Below are 21,244 nucleotides of genomic sequence, written 5' to 3' on the forward strand. Positions count from 1 at the left end.
ACATGGTGCATTGATACTCGCATCCTTTCTTTTTTCTAGTCGCTCGACAAGCGTCCGAAGGCACTTGTAAAGTTACGGACGCGATGATCTCCTTGACAGTCTTGGTACTCTCGCTTGAATTTCGAAATCTTTGTAATCCCGGCGGATGGTTTCACATGCGAACTCAAAAGTACAAAACATTCATCGTCTTGCCATGCCAGGTGTCCCCAAGTGGCAGGGTCCATGGACCGTCTTTCCTCCCGAGCTTGGCGTCACAGCGAAGATGTCGAAACCCAGACAGAGACTCGATACACACGCACGGAAAGAGATTGTACGCCGCACGAAGTCTTCCATACCCACCGATATCCCTGTCCGGGCAACCGGCAATTCGCTCCATCTTCACGACCCAGTACACGTTTGCTTTGACGGATTCAGCACGTGCCATGAAAGATCGTGCGGACTAGATTATAAGGTCCATCGGAGGGCGATCAAAGCTTCGCGGAGCCGACTGTGCTTTCGCCTTTAGAATATTGGGTTAAAGATGACCATTGACTCCGCGACTTCCCATTTTCTTTATGGCTCTGAGAGAGAGAGAGAGAGAGAGATGTAGGTCTGTGGACGTGAATCACGACGTTTCGCTGGTCAGCTTTCTATCGCTTTTCTTAGACAACGCTTGGCCAGAAATTCCAGGAGTGCACACTCACCTAATTTCCTACTTGTTCCGGCAAAGTAGAAGGGCCTTTAATGACCCTAGGGTTTTGCACCAAGTTCCTCAGCTAACGCGTGTGGCGCACCACGTGCCATTCACTGCTAGCAACACCGTCCTTGTTTTTCATGCGCCATTCCCCACCGGCGAGTCGAAACTGCGCTCCTTGCAGTATAAAGTCTGGGATCCAGCTAGCGCAGCTTGGCATCTTCTGCTCTCGGCATCTCTCCATCTCTTGGCTCTCCTTCTCTCCCATACCCTCTCTCTCTCTCTCTCTCTCTCTTTTCTCCTTTTAACTTCTTCCCGCTGCTGAGTCTTGTCTTTTCATCCACCACAACGACAGTAAACGAGGACTTCAAGGGTCGACTGACCATCGCGAGCTCAGGCTCGCAGAACTCACGGTCAGGGCTCGGGTCTTGCAGAGGTCAGGCATGAGCACCGTGCTGGATTCTCCGCTCGTAGCACTCGCGTCAGATTACGAGAGCTTCGGATTCCTCGCCGCCGCGAACAACTTGTGGACCTGGATCGCCGTCATCAGCACAGCGGCTCTCAGTTTCTGGCGAATCCGAGCCTCGGCGTCTTCTGCCATTGCTAGACGAGTAAGCGAAGAATCCTTGTCGCCGCAGTCGTTGTCATCTCGTGAAGATGAAATTGTAAATGCGGATCGATCTTTTCCGCAACCGGCGTCTTGTGGCGCTGTGGAGGAAGAATTTGAACCTGGTGCTTCTACTTCTCCTCCTCCTCCTCCTCCGTATCCGACATGGTTTGAATGTGACGGCGGTGGAGTTACGAAGGGGAAGTTCGCGACATATTACGAGGAGGATCGGAGAGATGACGAACCGCCGCCGCCAGCAGCGACAACCGTAGATGAAGCTGCGTTTGGTGGCGGAGAGTGGCGGTGGAGCTGGGAGAGAGCGGCGAGATTGAGGGATGGAGAGAGGGGGTGGTACAGCTTCCAGGACTTGATGGTGATCAATGGCAATGTGGTGAGGCTGTGGGATGAGAGAGTTAGCAGAAGATAAAAAGAAGATTAGTAAATAGTAACGATTTTCTGCTCTTCAATTTACCTCATTTCGGCACGAGGAGGTCGGTCGATGAATGTAGTTATTAATAAAAGATTAAACAAGTTGAGGGGGGTCTTTTTTACGAAATTCCGATGTCCCGGCCATCGGGAATAAACCTCACTCATCGATTGTAAATCTTATTGTAGCATCACATTGTATATGAATTGGAAATAAATAACCTTCCTGTACACACGTATGCTCAACTAATTTCCACGAATGTACTATATAATTGATGGCGATTACAATGTCGGGAACGCATTCTCACCCATCAAATCGAAGCGATTGCTGCCTCCAAATTATTAGAAATATTAAATGCACCGTCCTTCATAGAACATATCGAAGCGGTACTCTTATAACAATGAAGGAAAGCTAGTCAATTTATATATAGTATGGACTTCACCGACTTTTTGATTGTTTTAGATTAAGTCAATATCACCCCGTTGAAATGGTTGACAAAACGTAATTAGACATTTCTCATGAGAAGTTGGATCCATCTAGCATTTATCCATACTAACTGGGGAGTGGTTATGCTTCTGCCGATTTATGCACTTAATTTAAAGATCAAGAGATCATCTATTAAAAAAAAATCATAACCTAAATTTATAAATCCCATTCCTAGATATCTCTCTCTCACATGGGCCTAAACATGGGCCTAGGAGGCTAGGCCCATGTGAGATATCATCGGTTAGTGTTTGTGCAATATTTTGGTGATGCACTTTCTCCGCGGGTTAAGGACTATTTCATGATTTGTCCATTTACTCCTCTCTCTTTCTTTTTTTTTAATTTCTTTTAGTATTCTCTTTGGTTAACCTATTATGCCTAAAGGGCATAGCATAAAGCTCCACTCATGATGCGGTAGTCCGCATCGTGGTCATTATGAGAGGGAGACAATGTGGTTCAAGTGAGGAAGCTGCGATGTTCAAATCAAGCGCTTGATCACTTAATCAATTTTTGAACTTTTTTTTTCCTTTTCAGTGTTTGAATGAACATATCCAAGCACTAGTTGATTTAATAAACCGATCGAACAAGACTTCATAAGCGCCTGGTCTTGATCACAGCTAATTTGATGGACGCATAACATCTGTTGACGGCCAACTCATAGGAAGTAGCTCTGAACATACATCCGAATGACGACACCATAGTGGTTTTGTCTCTAACCAAGACGATAAAATCGGGCATAGTTTTGATTAGTGAAGTTAGGTCCGAAACATCATCGGATTGCAGCACCAAGACGAGAGCATCGTACAAGCAGATGGCACTGACTTTTCAAATGGCCAATCAAGCCATGAAAACGCTTTAGCCAAGTATGGAAAACCGAACCCCCGTCGCTTTCGCTAGCAAAGAAGAAGGACAATCGATAGCATTCCCCAGATGATGAAATGACATTATAGGGGCCGCGAAAGCTGGCTGGATCGTCAACCACTGGGGGACTGGCCTGTGTTCCAGCAAGAGAGGCACTGGTGGCATTTGCCGATACCTTCTTTCGATTCGTACACTCAAGCATGACTTTTAGGTCGAATTCATTGGCTAGTGGTAGGGTTATCACCTTCCATGGTTAGCAAGATATCGAAAGATGCCATGGAAGATAGGAATCCGCTTTAACCAGAGGACCCACCCATGATGGATGGACCCGAACCCACGTCGGATTCAGATCTTAGGGCATTTCGAGTTTTCTTAAAATGATTGGACGGATTACGAGCATGTGGTTTGCATGATTCAGAAAAGAGAAAACGCTTCTTGTTCTTAATACGTTTAATTTCGGTGGAAACTTTGAAGAACTTAACCGAGTTTTAACACTAAAAAGAGGAAGTAACATGTTTTATGTCAATGCTGAGACTGAATTGGAAATTAAGGTGAGAGCTCAAGATTGGCCTTTTACCTGTTCAAAACTTCAAATAAAATAAAAAGACTAATAACTTTGCTGGTAAATTGTAGATAGTATGCCATTTAAAATTTAAGTTATGGAAGAAGTGAGTACAAAATCACATTTGACCACCTTTGTTTAGTGTGACACACTCTACAATTTTGATAGACAAGATAGTACCCTTTTTGAATTTATAAATTTCATACGGAAATCTAACTTTAAACAAGAATAACTAAGATCATGATCAATAGAATAAGTCGAAACTCATCGATTCCATAGATGAGCTCTTCCATGATATCGTTATATAAAATTGAGCCGTATATCCCATCTAATGCATTTTTTAGGTGTTTCTCACTCCTCCTTTTCCTCCTCCTGTTCCTTCTTCTGACAAATCAAATGCATGCATATAATATTATAAATGCTGGACAACAATGGAGCTAAGCTAGTGATGTCAGAACCGAACCAGAAAACCGAATCTAGAACTTGAACAAAACCAAACTTTCATACATTTTCGGTCCAAATGAAAATTATCCCTCTTCTTAATATTATAATTTACATAATCTCCCTCATTTATTACTAAACATCTTTCTGATTTTACAAAAAAAAAAAACGGAAAAACCGAACTTAGCCAAATCAAACCGAACTAAGTCTTCAATTCAGGTTGCAAATCAGTTCAAAGGTAATGCACATCCAGACAGTTCAGTTTAGGCTTTCAACAAAGTTGAACCAAACCAAGCCATTGATGCCCTAGACTAAGCTTCAAAGGAGGAACGGTTCCGTACATGGTGTGAGCTATAGCCAGCAATAACGCAGGATCTCTTGTTTAAGTTCGCATTTGAGCGTGCTCGAGAAAGATGGGGCGTACTGTTCTTGGATTCCATAGAAATTTTCTTGGAGCTTCTGTTCACTGCCCACTCCCACATGTATCTCCTCGGGATGAGCAACAGACTGCCTCGTCATGATAAATCTGACAAGATATTAATGGACTTGCGATGGCAAACTACAAACAAACCGAAGCATCTGATTCACCGGTCTCTGTTCTCTCTTCCTCCTCATCCTCTTGTTCCTTCTTCTGATGAATCGATTGCATTCATATAGTATTCTAAATGCCAGACAACAATGAGGCAAAGCTAGTGGTATCAGAACCAACTCGAAAAAGTGAAATCGGAACCAAATATATATAAATTTTGGTGCATTTTTAGTTCAATTACAGTTTTGGTTTTGATAATAAAAAAATAATCATTTTTTGTTCGGTTCGGATGGTTTGGTCGGTTTGAACCAAACTGAAAATCATCCATCTTGATATTACAATTTACACAATCTCTCCTTGATCACTAAATTTTTCTCTATATTATAAAAAAATCCAAAAAACCGAACCGAATTGAACCTAATCTTCAGTTCGGGTTATAAATCGGTTCAAAGATAATGCATATCAAAGTGGTTCAGTTCGATTTGGATTTTCAAGAAATCCAAACCAATCCGTCAACATCCCTAGTCTAAGCTTTGAAGGAGGGATGGTTCCGTACGTGGTGTGAGCAATAGCCAGCATTAACGTGGGACCTCTTGTTTAAGCACGGACCATAGCGTGCACAAGAAAGATAGGGTCTACTATCCTTAAATTCTATTGAAACTTTGTCGGAACTTCCGTTCACAACCCGCTCCCATATGAGTTTCATCGACCGGTCATCCGCCAACCCCCCCAAAAAAATCAAGAAGATGGGCAACTCCTATCAAGCGATATGAACCACAACAAAAGCAAAATCACACATCAGAGGCCCCTCTGCTCTTGTTCGACACGCGAAGTCACCAACAAACTTCCAATTTAAATCCCGTTCAATGCATTTACAAAAACGCAAATACTTTTGGGTGAATGGGGTTTTTCAAATGCAAATGTCTTTTGGTAAAATTTACATTGAGAAACAACTTTGGCCAAAATACCGTTTGGTAAAATTTACATTTGTAATTGACTTTTATTAAATTAAAAAAGCAAAATTATATTTTTATATAAAAATATAAAAATATAAACATAAAATATATTTATTAAACATAATATATATATTAGATATGTTTATATATATATATATATATATATATATAATAGATATGTTTACATAAATATATATTTATATAAAAATCAGAGAAAAAAATAGATATGTTTATATTTATAAATATATATATTTATTTATTAAACATAAAAAATATATATAAAATAGATATGTTTATATATATTTATATATTTATATAAAAAAATCGGAGAAAAAAATAGATATGCTTATATTTATAAATATATATTTATTTATTAAACATAAAATATATATATAAAATATATATGTTTATATTTATATAAAAACAATCGGAGAAAAAAAAATAGATATGCTTATATTTATAAATATATTTATTTATTTATTAAACATAAAATATATTTATATAAAAAATAGATATGTTTATATCTATATAAAATACATATAAATATATATAAATATATATTATATTTTTTTATAAATATATATTTATTAAACATAAAACATAAAAAAATAGATATGTTTATATTTTTATATAAAAAATAAAATATTTATTAAACATAAAACATAAAAAAATAGATATGTTTATATTTTTATATAAAATAAAATATAAAAATATATATTTTATTTTTATATTTATTTTTATTCGGGTGGCCGATCGAACTTCTCCACCTGAGATGAACAATATTGGAAGTTGCATTCCGAATATGCGACTTTCCAAATGACCTCAAGAGCCGTATTGGACTAAAGGCCCTTAGAGTAACTTGGAAATGCAATTGCATCTTGTCAAAGTCGCGTAAAAAAACGAACCAAACACTTTTGCATTTGGCCAAGGGACTTTAGAGCCCAAATGAGTATTCCAAATCTTTGAACCAAACAGGGCTTGGTTCATCCTTTTCGAAATGCTTGCTCTTGAGGGCAAAGAATCTGCAGCGTACAGGTCCAATCACGATTCGATTTCTTAACCTCACGCCCTAATTAACGACGTCGGTTAGAATGTATCCGACACTCATGGAAAGAATTAGTTGCGCATGCTTGTACCAATGGAACTTGGCCTAGAGAAATCGACATGCCAAGTAACTGGGCCAACACTGCTCTTTAGGAGCATGTGGAGCATGTGGAGGTTGCATCATTAGTGCTTCAATTTTTCATTCAATAGATGGAATAGAAAATGGAAATTTTGATCTTTTGCTTCCTTTTGGCTTTCCTTAGAAACGTGAAGCAAGGAAAGCCACACGCATTTTGAGACCGACCGTCCCGCTCAGTGCCTTTTAATCCATGCTTAACACCAAAATCAGGAATCTCAGCTTGAAGCCGTCTGTCGAAAAGGTCGACAAAGTACCAGAAAGAACCTTTATCATTGAAGATAAACGAAGATGAGACATTCCTTTTTAGAGAAAAATATGACCTAAGGAAGACAGCTTAGGATGGCACAATGGCTTAGCTGCCACCATCAGCAGTGGTAGGTCATGCCTCGAGGGTGTGAGATCCAAACCCCACTCGCTATGATATTATCCGCTTTAAGTTAGAGCATGCATGTTTTTGTTTTTCTAGGCTTCGCCCAAAAAAGGTCCCATTATAAATTAAGACAATTGATATTCCATATACGACACTTTACCTCACCATACCAAGGTGATGTGAAATTCAGTCCTTTCCTGCCTTCATGCCATCCTAGAATCGGAGCCACACATCATCCAAGCCCTCTCCGGTGCCCATGATCACTCCCGCCATTGTAGGACCGGGTCATTAGAGAGGGTACGACATGGCTCGTGATCGTGATCAGACCGGGAGGCTTTTGGTTGGGTCGTGCACACCTGCATTTTCTCTTGGAATCTTAATTCCTCACCAATAATGGAAAAAGGGCAGGGGCCACAAGCACAGTACATTTCCACGGATGGGGTTCTGGTTTTGGGAGACCGAACGATGCCCATATCCCTCGCCACCAAGTAGTGAAAAGTACTCGATCTCTCGCGGCCGCGATTAGTGGGACTTTGTCCGATTTCATCATTTAATCATGGGTCGGGGCCTTCGCGATTGTATAGACTTTGTAATGTCACAGTGATCTTATAAGGACAATGGCCCCAACGACAAGGAAAGGTTACTCGGACAGACCGAATCCCATCTTTCGCCAATCTTTCGGCTGAAAATTGCGTCAAGGTTTAGGAATCAAGATCTGTGATGAGGAATCGTGTAAAAATGGGCTAAGGGAAATGAAGTGATTAATGATCTACGAGCCATATTGTATGGATATTGCGGGTTCCAGTGTACAGTCCCGAGATAAGCATAGCAGCTGGAAAAACTGGAGATTGAGAGGAGCCATTTGAACAATGTGAACAAGGACGAGAGATTTGGCGACTTTATAGCCATGCCTTTTGGTGCTACTCGCTCTTTGTCAATCTCCTTCATTTCTCCAAATAAAGTGAAGAAGTTGTTAGGCTCATTCCATGTTGCATCACTTATATAAAATGGGAAAATTATCAACAACAAAAAAATCATAAACATATTATGTTTTTACCGATTCAAACAATAATTTTTTAAATTTTATCAATTGAATTCTAAACTTTTTCATATTTTGTCAATTGAGTGCATCCAATCGGTTGAAATAAATGTTAGCCATCTTAGCCGTCTTACATGGCCGTCTTACATGGCCCGGACGATACTAACCAACATGACAATTTTTGATAATTTATTTATTCTTTTCTCTTTTCTTTTTCTTTTTTCCCTTTCCCTTCTTCCTCCTCTAGCTGATTCCCAGGTCTTGACTATGGCTGATAACCAGCCAAAGACAAGGGCCGACAGAGTCAACTTGCTAGACCAGCCACTAGTGAGGCTCGCCTTCACTGTCGCTAGGTGAGGTTGAGGCTCGCTAGGGGCGGGCAAGGCTCGCCCTCGCCCGCTGGTCAAGGGGGGATGAGCTTTGGTAGAGGCAGGCCAAGTCGACCTCGCTGGCCCTCGCCTCAACAACTGGCTAGAGGAGGAAAAAAAAAATGAGAGAAAAGAATAAAATAAATTCGAAAAACTATTATAATATTAGTAAAAATTGTCAATGTCAACTAACATCTACCGCATACAAAATGAAAAAAAAAATCCCTTAAATCAATATAATATAAAGTTACAAAACAACAAAATCAATATAAAATCTCAAAGCACATCGACCGCTCAGACAAATTTTATTCCAAACTACGATTACCCTTATAAAAATCAAAGATCTTGATAAGATGGAATTGTATAGTATTTCTTTTTAAGTCTAGGTAAGGTAGCATCCTAGTTTAAAAAAGACAAACAAGGAAAAAAAAAAGGAACTTCTACTTTGGAGGCGAAGAATTATAAGGGGGAAAGGTGGGGTTAGGTAGTGAATTATTGAGACGAGAATAGCTGCAAAAGCAAGGGGGACATTGGCTGCGTGAATGGACGTCCTGCATTGATGTGGATCACAGCTTATACATGTGCTCTCCACAAGTGTAGATCTCAACTTTAACCCTTAGGCTAGGGTTTCTCTCGGGCGCCATTGTACGTACAAATTGAAGTCGACTATACTAATGAATGCAAGATATTTTTTTTGGACCAAGCAGTTGCATGAAGTAACCCCGAATTGTCCCGCTGCAGCACATGTCGGTCTTTCTCATGCGAGTTCTAGATCCCGAGTTTATTGAGGTGGCCTTTCGAAATCATAGACCGGTATGCCGCAACGATATAATTGCTTAGCATATGGGTGCACAATGGAAGATTGCGACTTTCGAAAAGCTTTCCTTGCCATCGTACTAAGAGTTGTTGATAGCAAAAATGGATAGCTATATGCTTGAGGTACATAACTTAATGCTCTAGAAGTGTCAACTGCCTTCTGGTCTTTTAGGTTAATAATTTTTTCAATTTGGCTAGACTCATTCCCTCATTTCGATTGTAAGATCCATCGCGATCCACAAAAAAATATTATTTATATCGAAAATTTCGCATAAAGCTGATTGGCCTTGTAAATCAAGTAGAGATGGGATCGTTGTGATTTTCTTGATTGTACAAATTATGACAACGTTGATCCATGGGGGCATTAAACACATGCAGACTTGCCGCCTATAAAACCTGCCCAACCACCACCTTTGCACCAATCTAAATTCGAAGAAATCTGTCTTCTCACCAGCATACCTTCTTTCTCTCTCTCTCCAATGTCTCGTTCGGCACTCGCGCTCTTCGCTCTCCTCGCGCTCCTCCCCGCCGCGGCCCGCTGCTCCGCCGCCCCGCGCGGCGGCAACGCGGCGCCCCACGACGGGGAACTCGTCCGCGCGTCCTGCTCCCACGCGCGCTACCCGGACCTCTGCCTCCGCACGCTCAACTCCTACGCGGGGCCCACCGACAACCCGCGGGACGTGGCCCGGGCGGCCCTCAAGATCAGCCTCGCCCGCGCCCGCCGCGCCTCCAGCTACCTCAGCGGCCGGGCCTCCGGCCTCAGGTCCAAGCGGGAGCGCGGGGCGCTCGCGGACTGCCTCGAGCAGCTGTCGGACTCGGTGGACGAGCTGCGGCAGTCGGTGGCGGAGCTGAAGCGGCTGCGGGGCGGGGAGGAGCTGCGCTGGCAGCTCAGCAACGCCGAGACGTGGGTCAGCGCGGCGCTGACGAACGAGGACACGTGCCTCGACGGGTTCCAGGAGGCGGACGGGACGGTGAAGGACGACGTGCGGGGCAAGATCACGGACGTGGCCAGGGTCACGAGCAACGCGCTGTACCTCATCAACCGGCTCGACGAGATCACGAGCCGCCGCCGAAGCGGCAGGAAGAGGAGGCCGGCGAGGAGGGGCGGGTTCGTGACGGTCGGCGACGACGGACGGCTCTGACCTCGCTGGATCGTGGAATGTGTCGTGGCAGATTACTAGTCTCGTGGGTCCATCAAAACCTCCTTTCTCTCTGTCTCCTCCCCCCCCCTTTCCCCTTGAAGTTATAAATGTGTGATCGAGTTTGAATTTTGGACCGACGGCATATGTGGATTTGTAGATACACAGATATATGTGTCCGTGTTCACGTTTGTGGGCATGGTATATGGTGTTGATTTTCATTTCTTCGAAGTAGTTTTGCATGAGAAGTTATTAGACCTATAGAGTGACTTGCGGTGTGTTTATGGAGTTGTCTGTAGACTATATACGCGTGGTACATCTTAAAATATACATAAGTCACATGCTTCCGTTGGCCTTTTGGCTTGTGTTCGTGTATTTCTTGTAAGGACTTCTTCCTTCATTTTGAGTTTTTGTACTTTCTTTCTTGATCTAGCCGATCAGACTCTTACAAGCTCCAACTACAACTATTTAAAGATCAAGTAGGTCAAGGAATTTTTTTTTCCCAACAATCAAGAAAAAGGAACAGAGCATTTTTCTATAGGTCATCCATAATCTGTAGCGCACCGGAGGACATTAAGGCACGGCGCACCAAGACCCGACGAAAGGAGAGGCAGTCAGGCACGGATCTAGATTAGAGTCGAGCTCATGTGTAACCCTACATTTGGGGACGGAAAGGAGTCCGATCTTTTGAGGGCTTAGGATTAGGACATCCTATGTCTCTGAACCTAGATGTTTTAGAAGGAAAACACACGCGCGCCCGTGCATAGTATCGGAGAATTCCTGTTCATCTAGCGCCTAGGAAAACGATTTCCTTACGAGGGACCTATTGAAAGCAGTATCAGTTGAGCAGCAGCCTCGGATCACATGTCATATTGGTGAAAATCGGCCGCGGTTGTGTTGCTGATCATGAAATTTAGTTGCCACCTAACACATTGACAAAAGAGGTAAAAAAAGGTCATGGCCGACGAGTCATTATCTAGGAACATGCATTCACTAACCACTCCTGACTTCCAGTTTGAAAAACGTTTTTCCAGAGCGAGAGTGCTGTCCTCTCGTGCGCTCCAATAAGCCAGCCAGCGCAAGCTAACTTTGGGGTCTTTGTATGGTCGTGAAAGAGACGGGAGCTAACAGATACTCACTCTCCAGAGGTAAAAGACGAAGCGATAGGGAATTAGGGGACGGCTATTGTATTTATTGTTTCGAGGGGTTTGGTCGTGGGAGATTTTTCTTTTATTGAAGAAGAAGGAGAGGCGGATGGCGGCCCATTGATGGCGTGATTGAAGTTGTGGCGTCGGAATTCAAATGGATACGTACAGCTACAGAGAGGCGTACGTTGTGAGAGGCGCATCTTGTAGGAGATCAGAGGATGGGAATTGTGTCGCCTGGACTAGAACGAGGCCAAGCCTCGCCCGGGCAAACACCTAACCTCGCTAGATCTAGTAAGGGTAAACTTGCCGACACTCGTCCTTGCCCCAGTGAGAGCCACCCTCACTCAGGGGAGGTCAGCCATCATCGACTAACAGAGGAAAGAGGAGAAAAAAATAAAAGAATTATTAAAAATGTCCACATCAGTATTTATTATACTTCGGTCAAGATTAACCAGAAAAATTAAATTGATTCTAATTCAAAATATTTAAGAATAAATTTGCATTAATAAAATAGGATTAGGAATTCTGACACTTTATCCGCCTTAAACCAATCATCATAAATTTAATTTAATCTTGCGCAACAAGTTAGTATTATGTGAAATAGAGGAGTGAACTAGCAAGGCACATCCATACCCACTAACCAGAAAGCTATATCTTGTGACATCGGACGTACATTTACCAGATTTTGTCTCTTCCTCCTGCAGCAGCAATAATAGTCATCGCGAAATTACCGAAGTGAAATGACGTTGCTGTAATTTCGGAATTCATTGGGCAGGTCATTTTAAGTACTCGGTCTTTTGCAATATCGGAATCATTGTCTCTGTACACCATTGAATTCGGGTTGGTTCGTGCATTTATGTGCAGGTAAGCACACTGACCATCACTGGCCCTTTAGATAATGACCCCACCAAAAAAGATCGTGCACCGACGGAGGGGAATACATATAAAGATTAACGAATTCATCACGAAAAGGAACGAATCATGGGGCATACAATCTCCTTGTTCGTTTCTGGTTCTGCTTAGCCGCGCTAGACAGACAAAATGAGGGAGCCAAAACCCGAATGAATCCGCGACTGCGAATACGGGGAAATTGCCTGTTTCCATCAAAATAATGTAGCGAGAGTCGAGAACCCGCTCAACGATGGAGTCGCTAGTTGCCTCATCAAACGACAAAATTTGTCCGAGGTCGTCATGAAAACTTCAGCAAAAATCGACTAACAGCTAAGTATCTGATCCGTTACTGAAAAACCGAGTAGGTGAAACATTTTTTGAGGAGCCATCTACTTGTACAGCGGCGCTAAATGATTGCGGGCTTGCTGTGGTTCGGTGGGCTCTAATGAAGGCCCGCTATGGCTAACACCGATGACTAGAAACAAATAATTCTAGCGAAAAATGATAGCAGAAAAGTATTGAGCAATTAGCGAATCCTGAGTATCGACCTCATGCTACAGATGGCTGTAAAGGCTTTTGCTGCATCCCCCAGCTGTACCGAGCAAATTATACATGACCACGTGCGACCGATCAGCCAGGAAGTAGCGCGCCTATGAGATGCCATTTGGCCGCGGTAGCTGCACGATTCAGATCGAGAAATTATCAACACCCAATTTGATGTAAGAACAATCATCCAAGGACTCGGTAAAGCTAGATAGAGCAATGATGTTGAACATGCTCGTGGAGCCCTATAATCTTATAGTCTGTGGTCGAAATATCTCACTAACGTCCAACATTGCACAACCTGTACCGGCCCACCTTTCCCCAAACCCCCCCAATTCCTTGTTTAAGTAAGAACACAATCCCGGATGCTTCCATCCATAAAATGAAGAATTAACCACTTGAGTAAATCATCGATTATGCACCCCATGAAAGCGTCATTGTTCTCAAGGCTATGCTTGTAATACAGGTTTTATGAGAATCCACAGCCACACATCACATGAACAAGAAGATGGAGAAAGGGAGAAAGGGAGAAAGGGAGAAAGGGCGAAAAATAAATAAAATCAATTGTTTCCGCAAAATCATCTTCAGCAACTAATTTGATAAACAAGCAGTATGTACCAACATACCTCTAGAAATATCGAAGGTACTTGGAGTAGCCAAATTATTTGTAAGGAGCAAATAAGATCGAGGAGTTGTGGCCACCAAAACCGAATGAATTAGATAAGGCAACCTTGACATCCACTCTCTCCTTTGTTGGACCGACTAGCACACTCGTGTCCTAATCAAAGTGCATCACAGATTTATAGTAAGATTATCCACTGCTGTAGATCCATGTAAAAAGAGATGAGGACAAGAAGGAAATGTACCACTCCATCAGCTGGTGATTCCAGGTTAACATTTGGATGGACCCACCCTGTCCTTATTGCCTGCATGTGAACGGCACATGATTTAAAGCCAAATTAAATCTGACAAGGAGGGGGAAAATACATATAATGGGGCACCAACATTGACCCATTTGATTTACTGAACTTACTAGTAACCAAGGTAAGTGAAATCGATGCATTCATTAGATACCTCATACTACTCTTGGCTGCGACAGCCAGCCACATAAAATAAAAATCCCATAGTTTCTAACACACTCTATCTAGAACAAACCAGGAATTAATTACCTGAACTGCTGCAACAGCTTCTACTGCACCAGCTGCTCCAAGGAGGTGACCAATCATAGACTTCGTAGAGTTCACTCTCAACTATATGATCAACAGAAAAACTCCATGAAGCACCAGAACATTGTAGAAAACAAATTTAAGGAGATGGAAAGGAAGTCTAGGTTTTCGGCTTACCTCTGTATTCTTGCCAAAGCAACGAGTAAGAGCTTGGTACTCCATAATGTCTCCCGCCATAGTGGATGTAGCATGAGCATTGATGTAATTTACATCTTCCTTGGACACCCCAGCCTGAGCTAGGGCATTCTCTATGCACAGAATGATGCCAACCCCTGTTTATCAAAGGACAGATCTGATGAGTTCCATATTTTGAAGAGGAAGTTTGTTAAAGAAACCACTGTAATCCGCTGAAGCAACCTTCCATATTGGAATCGGTTTGCATGCCCAAATGACATACAGCAATTGGAAAAATATTAAACAAGTGATTGCTCCATACCCTCATTCCCGATGGGCAATCCTAACTTATATACGCAAAGGAAAATTGCTAGGAAATGGACTAGAGAATCAGATAGTAGAAAAAAACTGGAAACTGATTATTACTATGACAAGTTTGTGTTTTACCGTGCCTTTTCGACTGTTCTCAGTAGGCAAGTGGGCGAGCTAAACTTCCATTACAGACATACAGCTTTGACAAACTCTTCTTTATTGACAGAGCTGTAGTTTACCGGGATCTATTTGTAACTTATAATTAAGTCTACTTAACTATTTATAGTTTAAGACTAATCTTAAAATGATGCACAGCTTTAATAGCGTGGAACAATCACCTTGATGAATAGTAGACGAGACAGTGATGTCGCATAAACAGAGACGGATGAGGAACTAATAATCAACAGCTAGGATTTTTTTCCTTATTGATGATATAAAGAATTCTGATATGGTAGAGAAATATGCAACTTCAAAGGAATAGGCAAGAATACTTTCAAAATTGCATCTGCTATGTCATTTAACACTCTACCATAAGTAGAATATAAATATGTTTACTACAGTAATTTCCTGATCATGTTATTGACCATCCTCTCTTCAAGCAAAAGTTTGAGGCAATGAAAAAATTCTACCACAGAAAACTCTGCTACAATCATTTAAAGGCTGCTATCAGGTACCTTAATTAATTCATCTAATGCTCAAAAGAATGCATATGTTTAACCAGAGAGAGAAAGGAAAATTACCATCTGGGCGAGGCTCAGTTATGTGATGGGCATCACAAGTAAAACTTCCACCAAGAAACTCTGCATAGATATCCGCACCCCTCTCCTGCAAATTGAATAACAAATCAAGCAACTAGGCTCTAACTAGAAAGGTTTTAATAGAAAATGCCATCTAATCAACTGTTAAAGATAGAAAGCTAGCCTATTTGACGAAGCATTGACTTAACTACTAACAGAGTTCTCTCTTCATAAAACCTGTGAGTAATATTAATGCACAGAAAGGCACGTATCCAGAAGATCAAAAGCTACGCAGAATTAAGAGCACACTCAAAATTAGACAGCATCAACACTTTACAGTTTAAAAATGAACATCTCATCAAACCACAAAAGATATGCTTGAAATCCAGATACTTAAACCAGAGTGAAAACAGGGATTAATTTTTTATCAGTTAGTAAAGTGGAACTATACCCTTCTGAAAGCTCAGTATAAATGTGGGTGTTTAAAACAAAGAGCACTTTCAAGATCTCAACTTAAAAGCTAAAATCTTGGAAACAGCTAGGGTAGCTGATAAGAGTAGCAACAGCTCCTTGCTTTTAGGAAGAAAAACAGTCTTGCGTTTCAGGTATGTACATTTGAAAAAGGCTGTTGACTTGAATTTGCTTCCTAGACTCAGGGAAAAGTATAAAGTAACATTTATCCGAATAGGATCAAAGCACATAATTTTCAATTAGTACAAAAAAGTTCTAAACTCATTTCAAAAAGTGCAATTAAGTTCTTCAGTTGAACATCACCCAAAAATCACCTACATGGCACTTGGAAATTGCCTGCTTTGCAACCTTAAATTACACTTGTTGGTCCAGGTCAAGGACTATATTGCACTTTTAGCTAATTGTTTGAGGATTGATTAAATTTCTCCATGCATGATATTCATAACTTCTAGTGCAATCTCCCCCTTAAACTCCACATCCGTTCTTGAGCTAAGGTGCAGAACAGCATCAAAAAATGAATGAGTTCATTAACGAATTGAATTTGAAGCAGCATTCAATAGGTCCTTTTTAACTTCAACTAAGGCAACAATTAGAAACAGAAATGTAATTTTTTTAGCATCAGCAAAATTGGGAGAGTAAAATCTGACTATGTGCGCACAGGATCCCCCAGTTCAAGAAAATAAATTAGCACAAAGTATGAAGAAATACTTAAAAGAGCTAAATATGCCTATAGAACACACCGGTATGTGAAATTCCTTGTGCTAAATGGAACAATAAACATAACATATTGAACTGAATCTCGAAGAGGGACAGATCATTCTCTACTTTTCAGTTGCACCATAACAACAGAGAATAGAAGCAGGAAACCACTACATAAGAAAAATAGGTCCTTCGATTTTCAATTGTTAAGCTGAGCAGCACTAAATTGGTAATGCTCTACTATAAAGTAGCTGTGACATGGATTATCAGATATACCTTAGCATGCTCTAATTCCTCTAAGAGCAGCACACCAGCTCCTTCTCCCATGACAAATCCATCACGATTCTGCAGACAAAATAGGAGGTTAGGATGCCGATTAAGTTGATTCCTTATAATCTCATCAGAGATGGGGGAAAAGAAAAGGAGCTTTGAAAGTCTTCTTTTACAATCCGAGAAATATAAAAGAACTATTAAAGTCTTTTGGTGGACAAAGTAAAAACTTCCATGGAGATCCTGATAAGAATGACTTAAAAGTAGTTGACGCATGTATAACCTATGCGGTGCCACTCAGAGGAGATACCATGATGAGCTAAGGTGCCCGACATGTATAAACTACTGTACAAATCCCAATACAAAGGCAAATACTCAGACATTCATACAAGTTCTCCATGAAAAACTAGCCTAGTTTGTGACCACCCCTAATTTACGAAGTCGGCACTACTTGTGGAATAAGTTTCAAACACGGACTATTCCAAATGACTCAATTAGTTGAAAACCAAAAAATGAACTTCTATGTGATGTTTGCGGCAAAAAGTTGTAATAGTGCACTACCATCTGGCACTTGTTTAAAAGACGAGACTAAAGGGTATTGACAGGGAAATATTCGGTATTAACAACACATCAGACCAATCTCTAAACTGCAGAAATGGTAGTCCAAGGAAAAATAAAATACTAGTAAAAGATAAGATGCAAGACAATAGAAAAGCGACAAATGCAGTAACATTACCATATCCCATGGTCGGGAAGCTTTGGTGGGATCATCATTCCTTTGCGATAGTGCTCGACAAGCAACAAAACCTCCCAAACCTGCAGGATGCATTATTGAAAATATCAATGAAGGCCTCTCAACTTCATGGCAGGCCAAATCACTACAAGCGTGATGCATGGAGCAGCCAGAGGGAGATGAGTACCTATAGGAATTATTGCTGCATCAGAACCACCACAAAGCATGACATCCTGCAAAATCCTCACACCTTAAATGAAGAAAACACAGTTGAACCGACAATCTGATATTTAAACTTCCAATTTAAAGAATCATATTAAACAAATAATAAGGACAAATTAGGACCAAAAGGGTTTTGTTTTCATTTCAATATAGGTTTTGTTTTTTGAACACTTACAGCTTCGCCTCTTATTATATGGTTTGCTGCATTCAATATACAAAAGTTGCTTGTCGCACATGCTGTAGATATTGAGTAATTCGGTCCCATCCATCCCTGCAATTGAGTGTGTAAAAATATCTATTAAATATATATTTTCCACCAAAAGAAAGAAAAACCATATAATTTCATGTAATCAATGAGCTGACCAGATCCATTGCAAGCATAGCAGATCCCATGTTTGTAGTAGCGAAAGGTACACAAAAGGGATTCATCTTTCTATATGAAATCCTCAAAGCTTCAATGGCATCATTAAATACCTGGACGGTTGACATGAAAAATGGTATCAAAGAGCAAACTCACAAAACAATGATGAACTGCAGGATTAATATGCCTCCTTGTCCAATCTGGGAGCAACGTGGCTGTGACACAGGCCACTTTAGTGGCAACCAACTTATTAAAGAGCATAACGTTCCTAATATAGTTACATTCACTAGTTAGGTGTCTCTTCAAAGATACCCTTCACATTTTGAAGCACACAAAACTCAACATGGACAGTATCCCAAAATTGTCATTGTCCTCTTACAAACAAGATAGCTGCAGATGTGAAAACGAGTCAATTGAAGGAGCTTGTCCTCAATCTCTTCACACATTTTCCATCCTTGAAGCACTCATCTCAAGAAACATCACGGGAGTTAAATGTTACCTTCATGCCCCCCATTGCGGAGCCAATCAGAACGCCACTTCTAGTTTTGTCTAACTCATTCATTACGTCTTCTGTGATTCCACCATCTGCTAAGGCCTTCTTTCCGGCAGTGAGCATGTAAAGCATGAATTTATCCATCCTTTTAGAAAGTTTTGGTGATATCCATCCATCCGTTGAAAATGATTTGATTTCCCCAGCAATCCTCTGCAAAAGTAAGAGATGGGGCATCATGAAGAAGTTTCAGAACAAGCAGCAGAACATTAGAAATCTTCCAGAAGCAAGAAGCATTACCGTCGGAAACTCAGAACAGTCGAAGGTCTCTATCTCACTTATGCCACTAACACCTTCAAGCAAATTGTTATAGAAAGTGTCCACATCATGACCAAGTGGGGTTACGACGCCCATCCCTGTAACAACTACACGTCTTTGCTTTGTCACAGGTTTCTTCTTCGTGACAAACTCTGGCGCAGCTTGCACTGCCACAGCCATGACTTCACCTAAATGACCAATCACAAAGTGGTGCGACTATTTTTAATCTCAAAAAGTAAATCGATCGGCTAGATATGCAACTTGCAGCTTAACAAGTTTATGGACATGGCACTAATCTTGCCCTGCAATGATATGATGGCAGGTAACCAAAGGCAGTCACCTGGGATGTCATGGCAAGTGTCACACGAATGATGGCAGTGGTGATAAGAGAAAAATTCCTAAGTTAAAGGTCACACCCCGCAAAGCAAGAAAAACATAATTGCTTCCATCATTCACGTGTAATGATCAAACAGTATCACCATCTAATTGTCTTGATATACACTCATCGCACATTAAATTGCTGATTGACCGACAAAAACAACTCAAAAGGTTCAGAAGGGAAATTTTGGAAGATTTATTTTCACTGGGAAATCCAGGGAGGGAGTAATTTCTCCAAAATTATATTGGAAATGTGGACATCAGAAACCTACTTCCCCTTCGATTCACATAACCTTCCTTGTTTCTTTCTATTGTTTAGAGATTAACCTTACTCCCAATTTCCCTCCGTAACGTGTGCATGTCAACCAGATTAAAAATTCAGCTAGGATAACAAGGTAAACACATTAAATTGCCCGGCAAAGTCTCAACCTCCATCATTGAATATGCATTCGTATCTTCTAAGTAGACTCCTTTCTTCTATCTTCTTAAGCTCAAACGAAACTACTGATGAATCAGAACAAAAAATGTGGCGAAAACAAATATATTTTAAATGAATAAACAAACAAGTAGCAGCAAATCAAGCTTTGGACAACCAATGGAGCACACTGAGCCCATATATTAACTAATTTCTCCTGGACTCCAGTGAAGACAAGATTAGAAATAAGCTAACAACGATAACAGCTCAAATTAGCATAAAATAACAACATCAACAACCACGACAATTATAATAACGATACCTGAACCGGGGGCGCGATTCAGACGCCTCTGCCTTCGATTCATCTGGCGATTCCTCGATCCGAAAAGCGATGCGAATCCACTCTCGCCGAAGAATCCCAAGGACGACGCCGCTCGCGAGCTGTAAAACTCGCTGCAGGGCTCGAAGGCCAGGCAAGAGCTCACCAGGCCGAACGACGAGGCGCTCCCACCGCCGCCGCCGCCGCGACTACATTCCGGCACGGGAAGCCTCCGCCTCCTCCTCCCCGAGAACCCGCACGAAGCCGGCCTCTTCGCCGCGCCGTCCCTCTCGCACGACACCGACATGCAAGCCGCGACGAGCCACGTGCAGAGCGGCGACGCGACCGTGGACGCAGCCATCGGGAATCGATCCGCCGCCGGGGGAGGGAAGGAAGCTCGCGGCGGATTCAAGGCAGGAGCAGGGCCGGGAGAAACAGGAAGAAAACAAAAAACCGGAGAAGAGGAAGATGACGAGGAGGAAGCAGAAGCAGCAGCAGCAGCAGCAGCAGCCGCCGGAAGCCGGCGCGCCGGCGGGGGGGCCGGAGATTCACGCCGAGGAGGAGGCCAATCAGCAGCGGCGCCGGCGCCGGCGGGGGACTATTGCGGATTGGCGACGGGGCGGATCGAGGGAGGCCGCATTTGGATCGTCGCCGGCGCGCGGGGCGGGATGGAATCGGCGTCGGGCGCTTCGCGCGGCGGCGAAACGGCTCGAGCTCGAGCTAGAGAGAGAGCGCGCGCTAGAGAGAGAAAGAGGGAGGGAGAGATGGATGGTGGCGAGAGCAGAGGGGGATCGCCAAGTGCTTCAGCACCCTCTGTCTCCCCTCGCGGTGTTGTTATGACATTATTGAGAGGAGAGAGAGAGAGAGAGGACGCAATCTGACTTGTGTAGGTCGAAATAAATACGCTCGGGAAAATATTTGAAATCCAGAAAAAATAAAATTCAATTAAATTAATATATTGCCTCCGGCTCATGGATCCGCGACCGGAAAAAATCGGAGACGCACGCTCTTCTTTCTTTTCTCTTTTTTTTTTTTTTTTTTTTTTTTTAACCCGAACCGTACCAATATGGACACAAAAGACTGTACCAAAATTCACGACCGTGGGCTAACACCTCAAAAGGCCGAAGTAACGGAAGGTAAATT

General features: G+C 42.0%; 3 protein-coding genes across 3 annotated transcripts; 2 read left to right on the forward strand and 1 right to left on the reverse strand.

The window, feature by feature from the left end:
• The first annotated feature begins 816 nt into the window (after positions 1-816).
• On the forward strand, positions 817-1,836 carry LOC104438004. The gene has a single exon (XM_010051064.3). The coding sequence runs from the start codon at positions 1,117-1,119 to the stop codon at positions 1,705-1,707; it is 591 nt and encodes a 196-aa protein (XP_010049366.2). The 5' UTR covers positions 817-1,116; the 3' UTR covers positions 1,708-1,836.
• Positions 1,837-9,729: 7,893 nt separating this feature from the next.
• On the forward strand, positions 9,730-10,812 carry LOC104438005 (pectinesterase inhibitor 3). The gene has a single exon (XM_010051065.3). The coding sequence runs from the start codon at positions 9,795-9,797 to the stop codon at positions 10,455-10,457; it is 663 nt and encodes a 220-aa protein (XP_010049367.1). The 5' UTR covers positions 9,730-9,794; the 3' UTR covers positions 10,458-10,812.
• Positions 10,813-12,728: 1,916 nt separating this feature from the next.
• Positions 12,729-20,968, reverse strand: LOC104438006 (3-oxoacyl-[acyl-carrier-protein] synthase II, chloroplastic). The gene is made up of 14 exons (XM_010051066.2): positions 20,105-20,968; positions 18,972-19,177; positions 18,681-18,884; positions 18,184-18,294; positions 17,996-18,091; positions 17,786-17,831; positions 17,602-17,681; positions 16,872-16,940; positions 15,429-15,513; positions 14,380-14,534; positions 14,206-14,286; positions 13,903-13,962; positions 13,663-13,814; positions 12,729-13,170 (listed from the first exon to the last, which is right to left on the reverse strand). The coding sequence occupies exons 1-13, from the start codon at positions 20,460-20,462 to the stop codon at positions 13,698-13,700; spliced, it is 1,668 nt and encodes a 555-aa protein (XP_010049368.2). The 5' UTR covers positions 20,463-20,968; the 3' UTR covers positions 12,729-13,170; positions 13,663-13,697.
• Between the last annotated feature and the right edge of the window lie 276 nt (positions 20,969-21,244).

This window comes from Eucalyptus grandis, chromosome 3, assembly GCF_016545825.1.
Source record: "Eucalyptus grandis isolate ANBG69807.140 chromosome 3, ASM1654582v1, whole genome shotgun sequence".
Taxonomy (NCBI): Eukaryota; Viridiplantae; Streptophyta; class Magnoliopsida; order Myrtales; family Myrtaceae; genus Eucalyptus; species Eucalyptus grandis.

Excerpts from the sequence above, each read along its gene's own strand:
- LOC104438006 (XM_010051066.2), bottom strand. The coding sequence starts at position 20,462 with ATGGCTGCGTCCACGGTCGCGTCGCCGCTCTGCACGTGGCTCGTCGCG. Across the intron at positions 18,092-18,183 it reads CTATGCTTGCAATGGATCTG|GGATGGATGGGACCGAATTA; the intron begins GTCAGCTCATTG and ends ACTCAATTGCAG. Across the intron at positions 15,514-16,871 it reads AGGAATTAGAGCATGCTAAG|GAGAGGGGTGCGGATATCTA; the intron begins GTATATCTGATA and ends TTCAATTTGCAG.
- LOC104438005 (XM_010051065.3), top strand. The coding sequence starts at position 9,795 with ATGTCTCGTTCGGCACTCGCGCTCTTCGCTCTCCTCGCGCTCCTCCCC.
- LOC104438004 (XM_010051064.3), top strand. The coding sequence starts at position 1,117 with ATGAGCACCGTGCTGGATTCTCCGCTCGTAGCACTCGCGTCAGATTAC.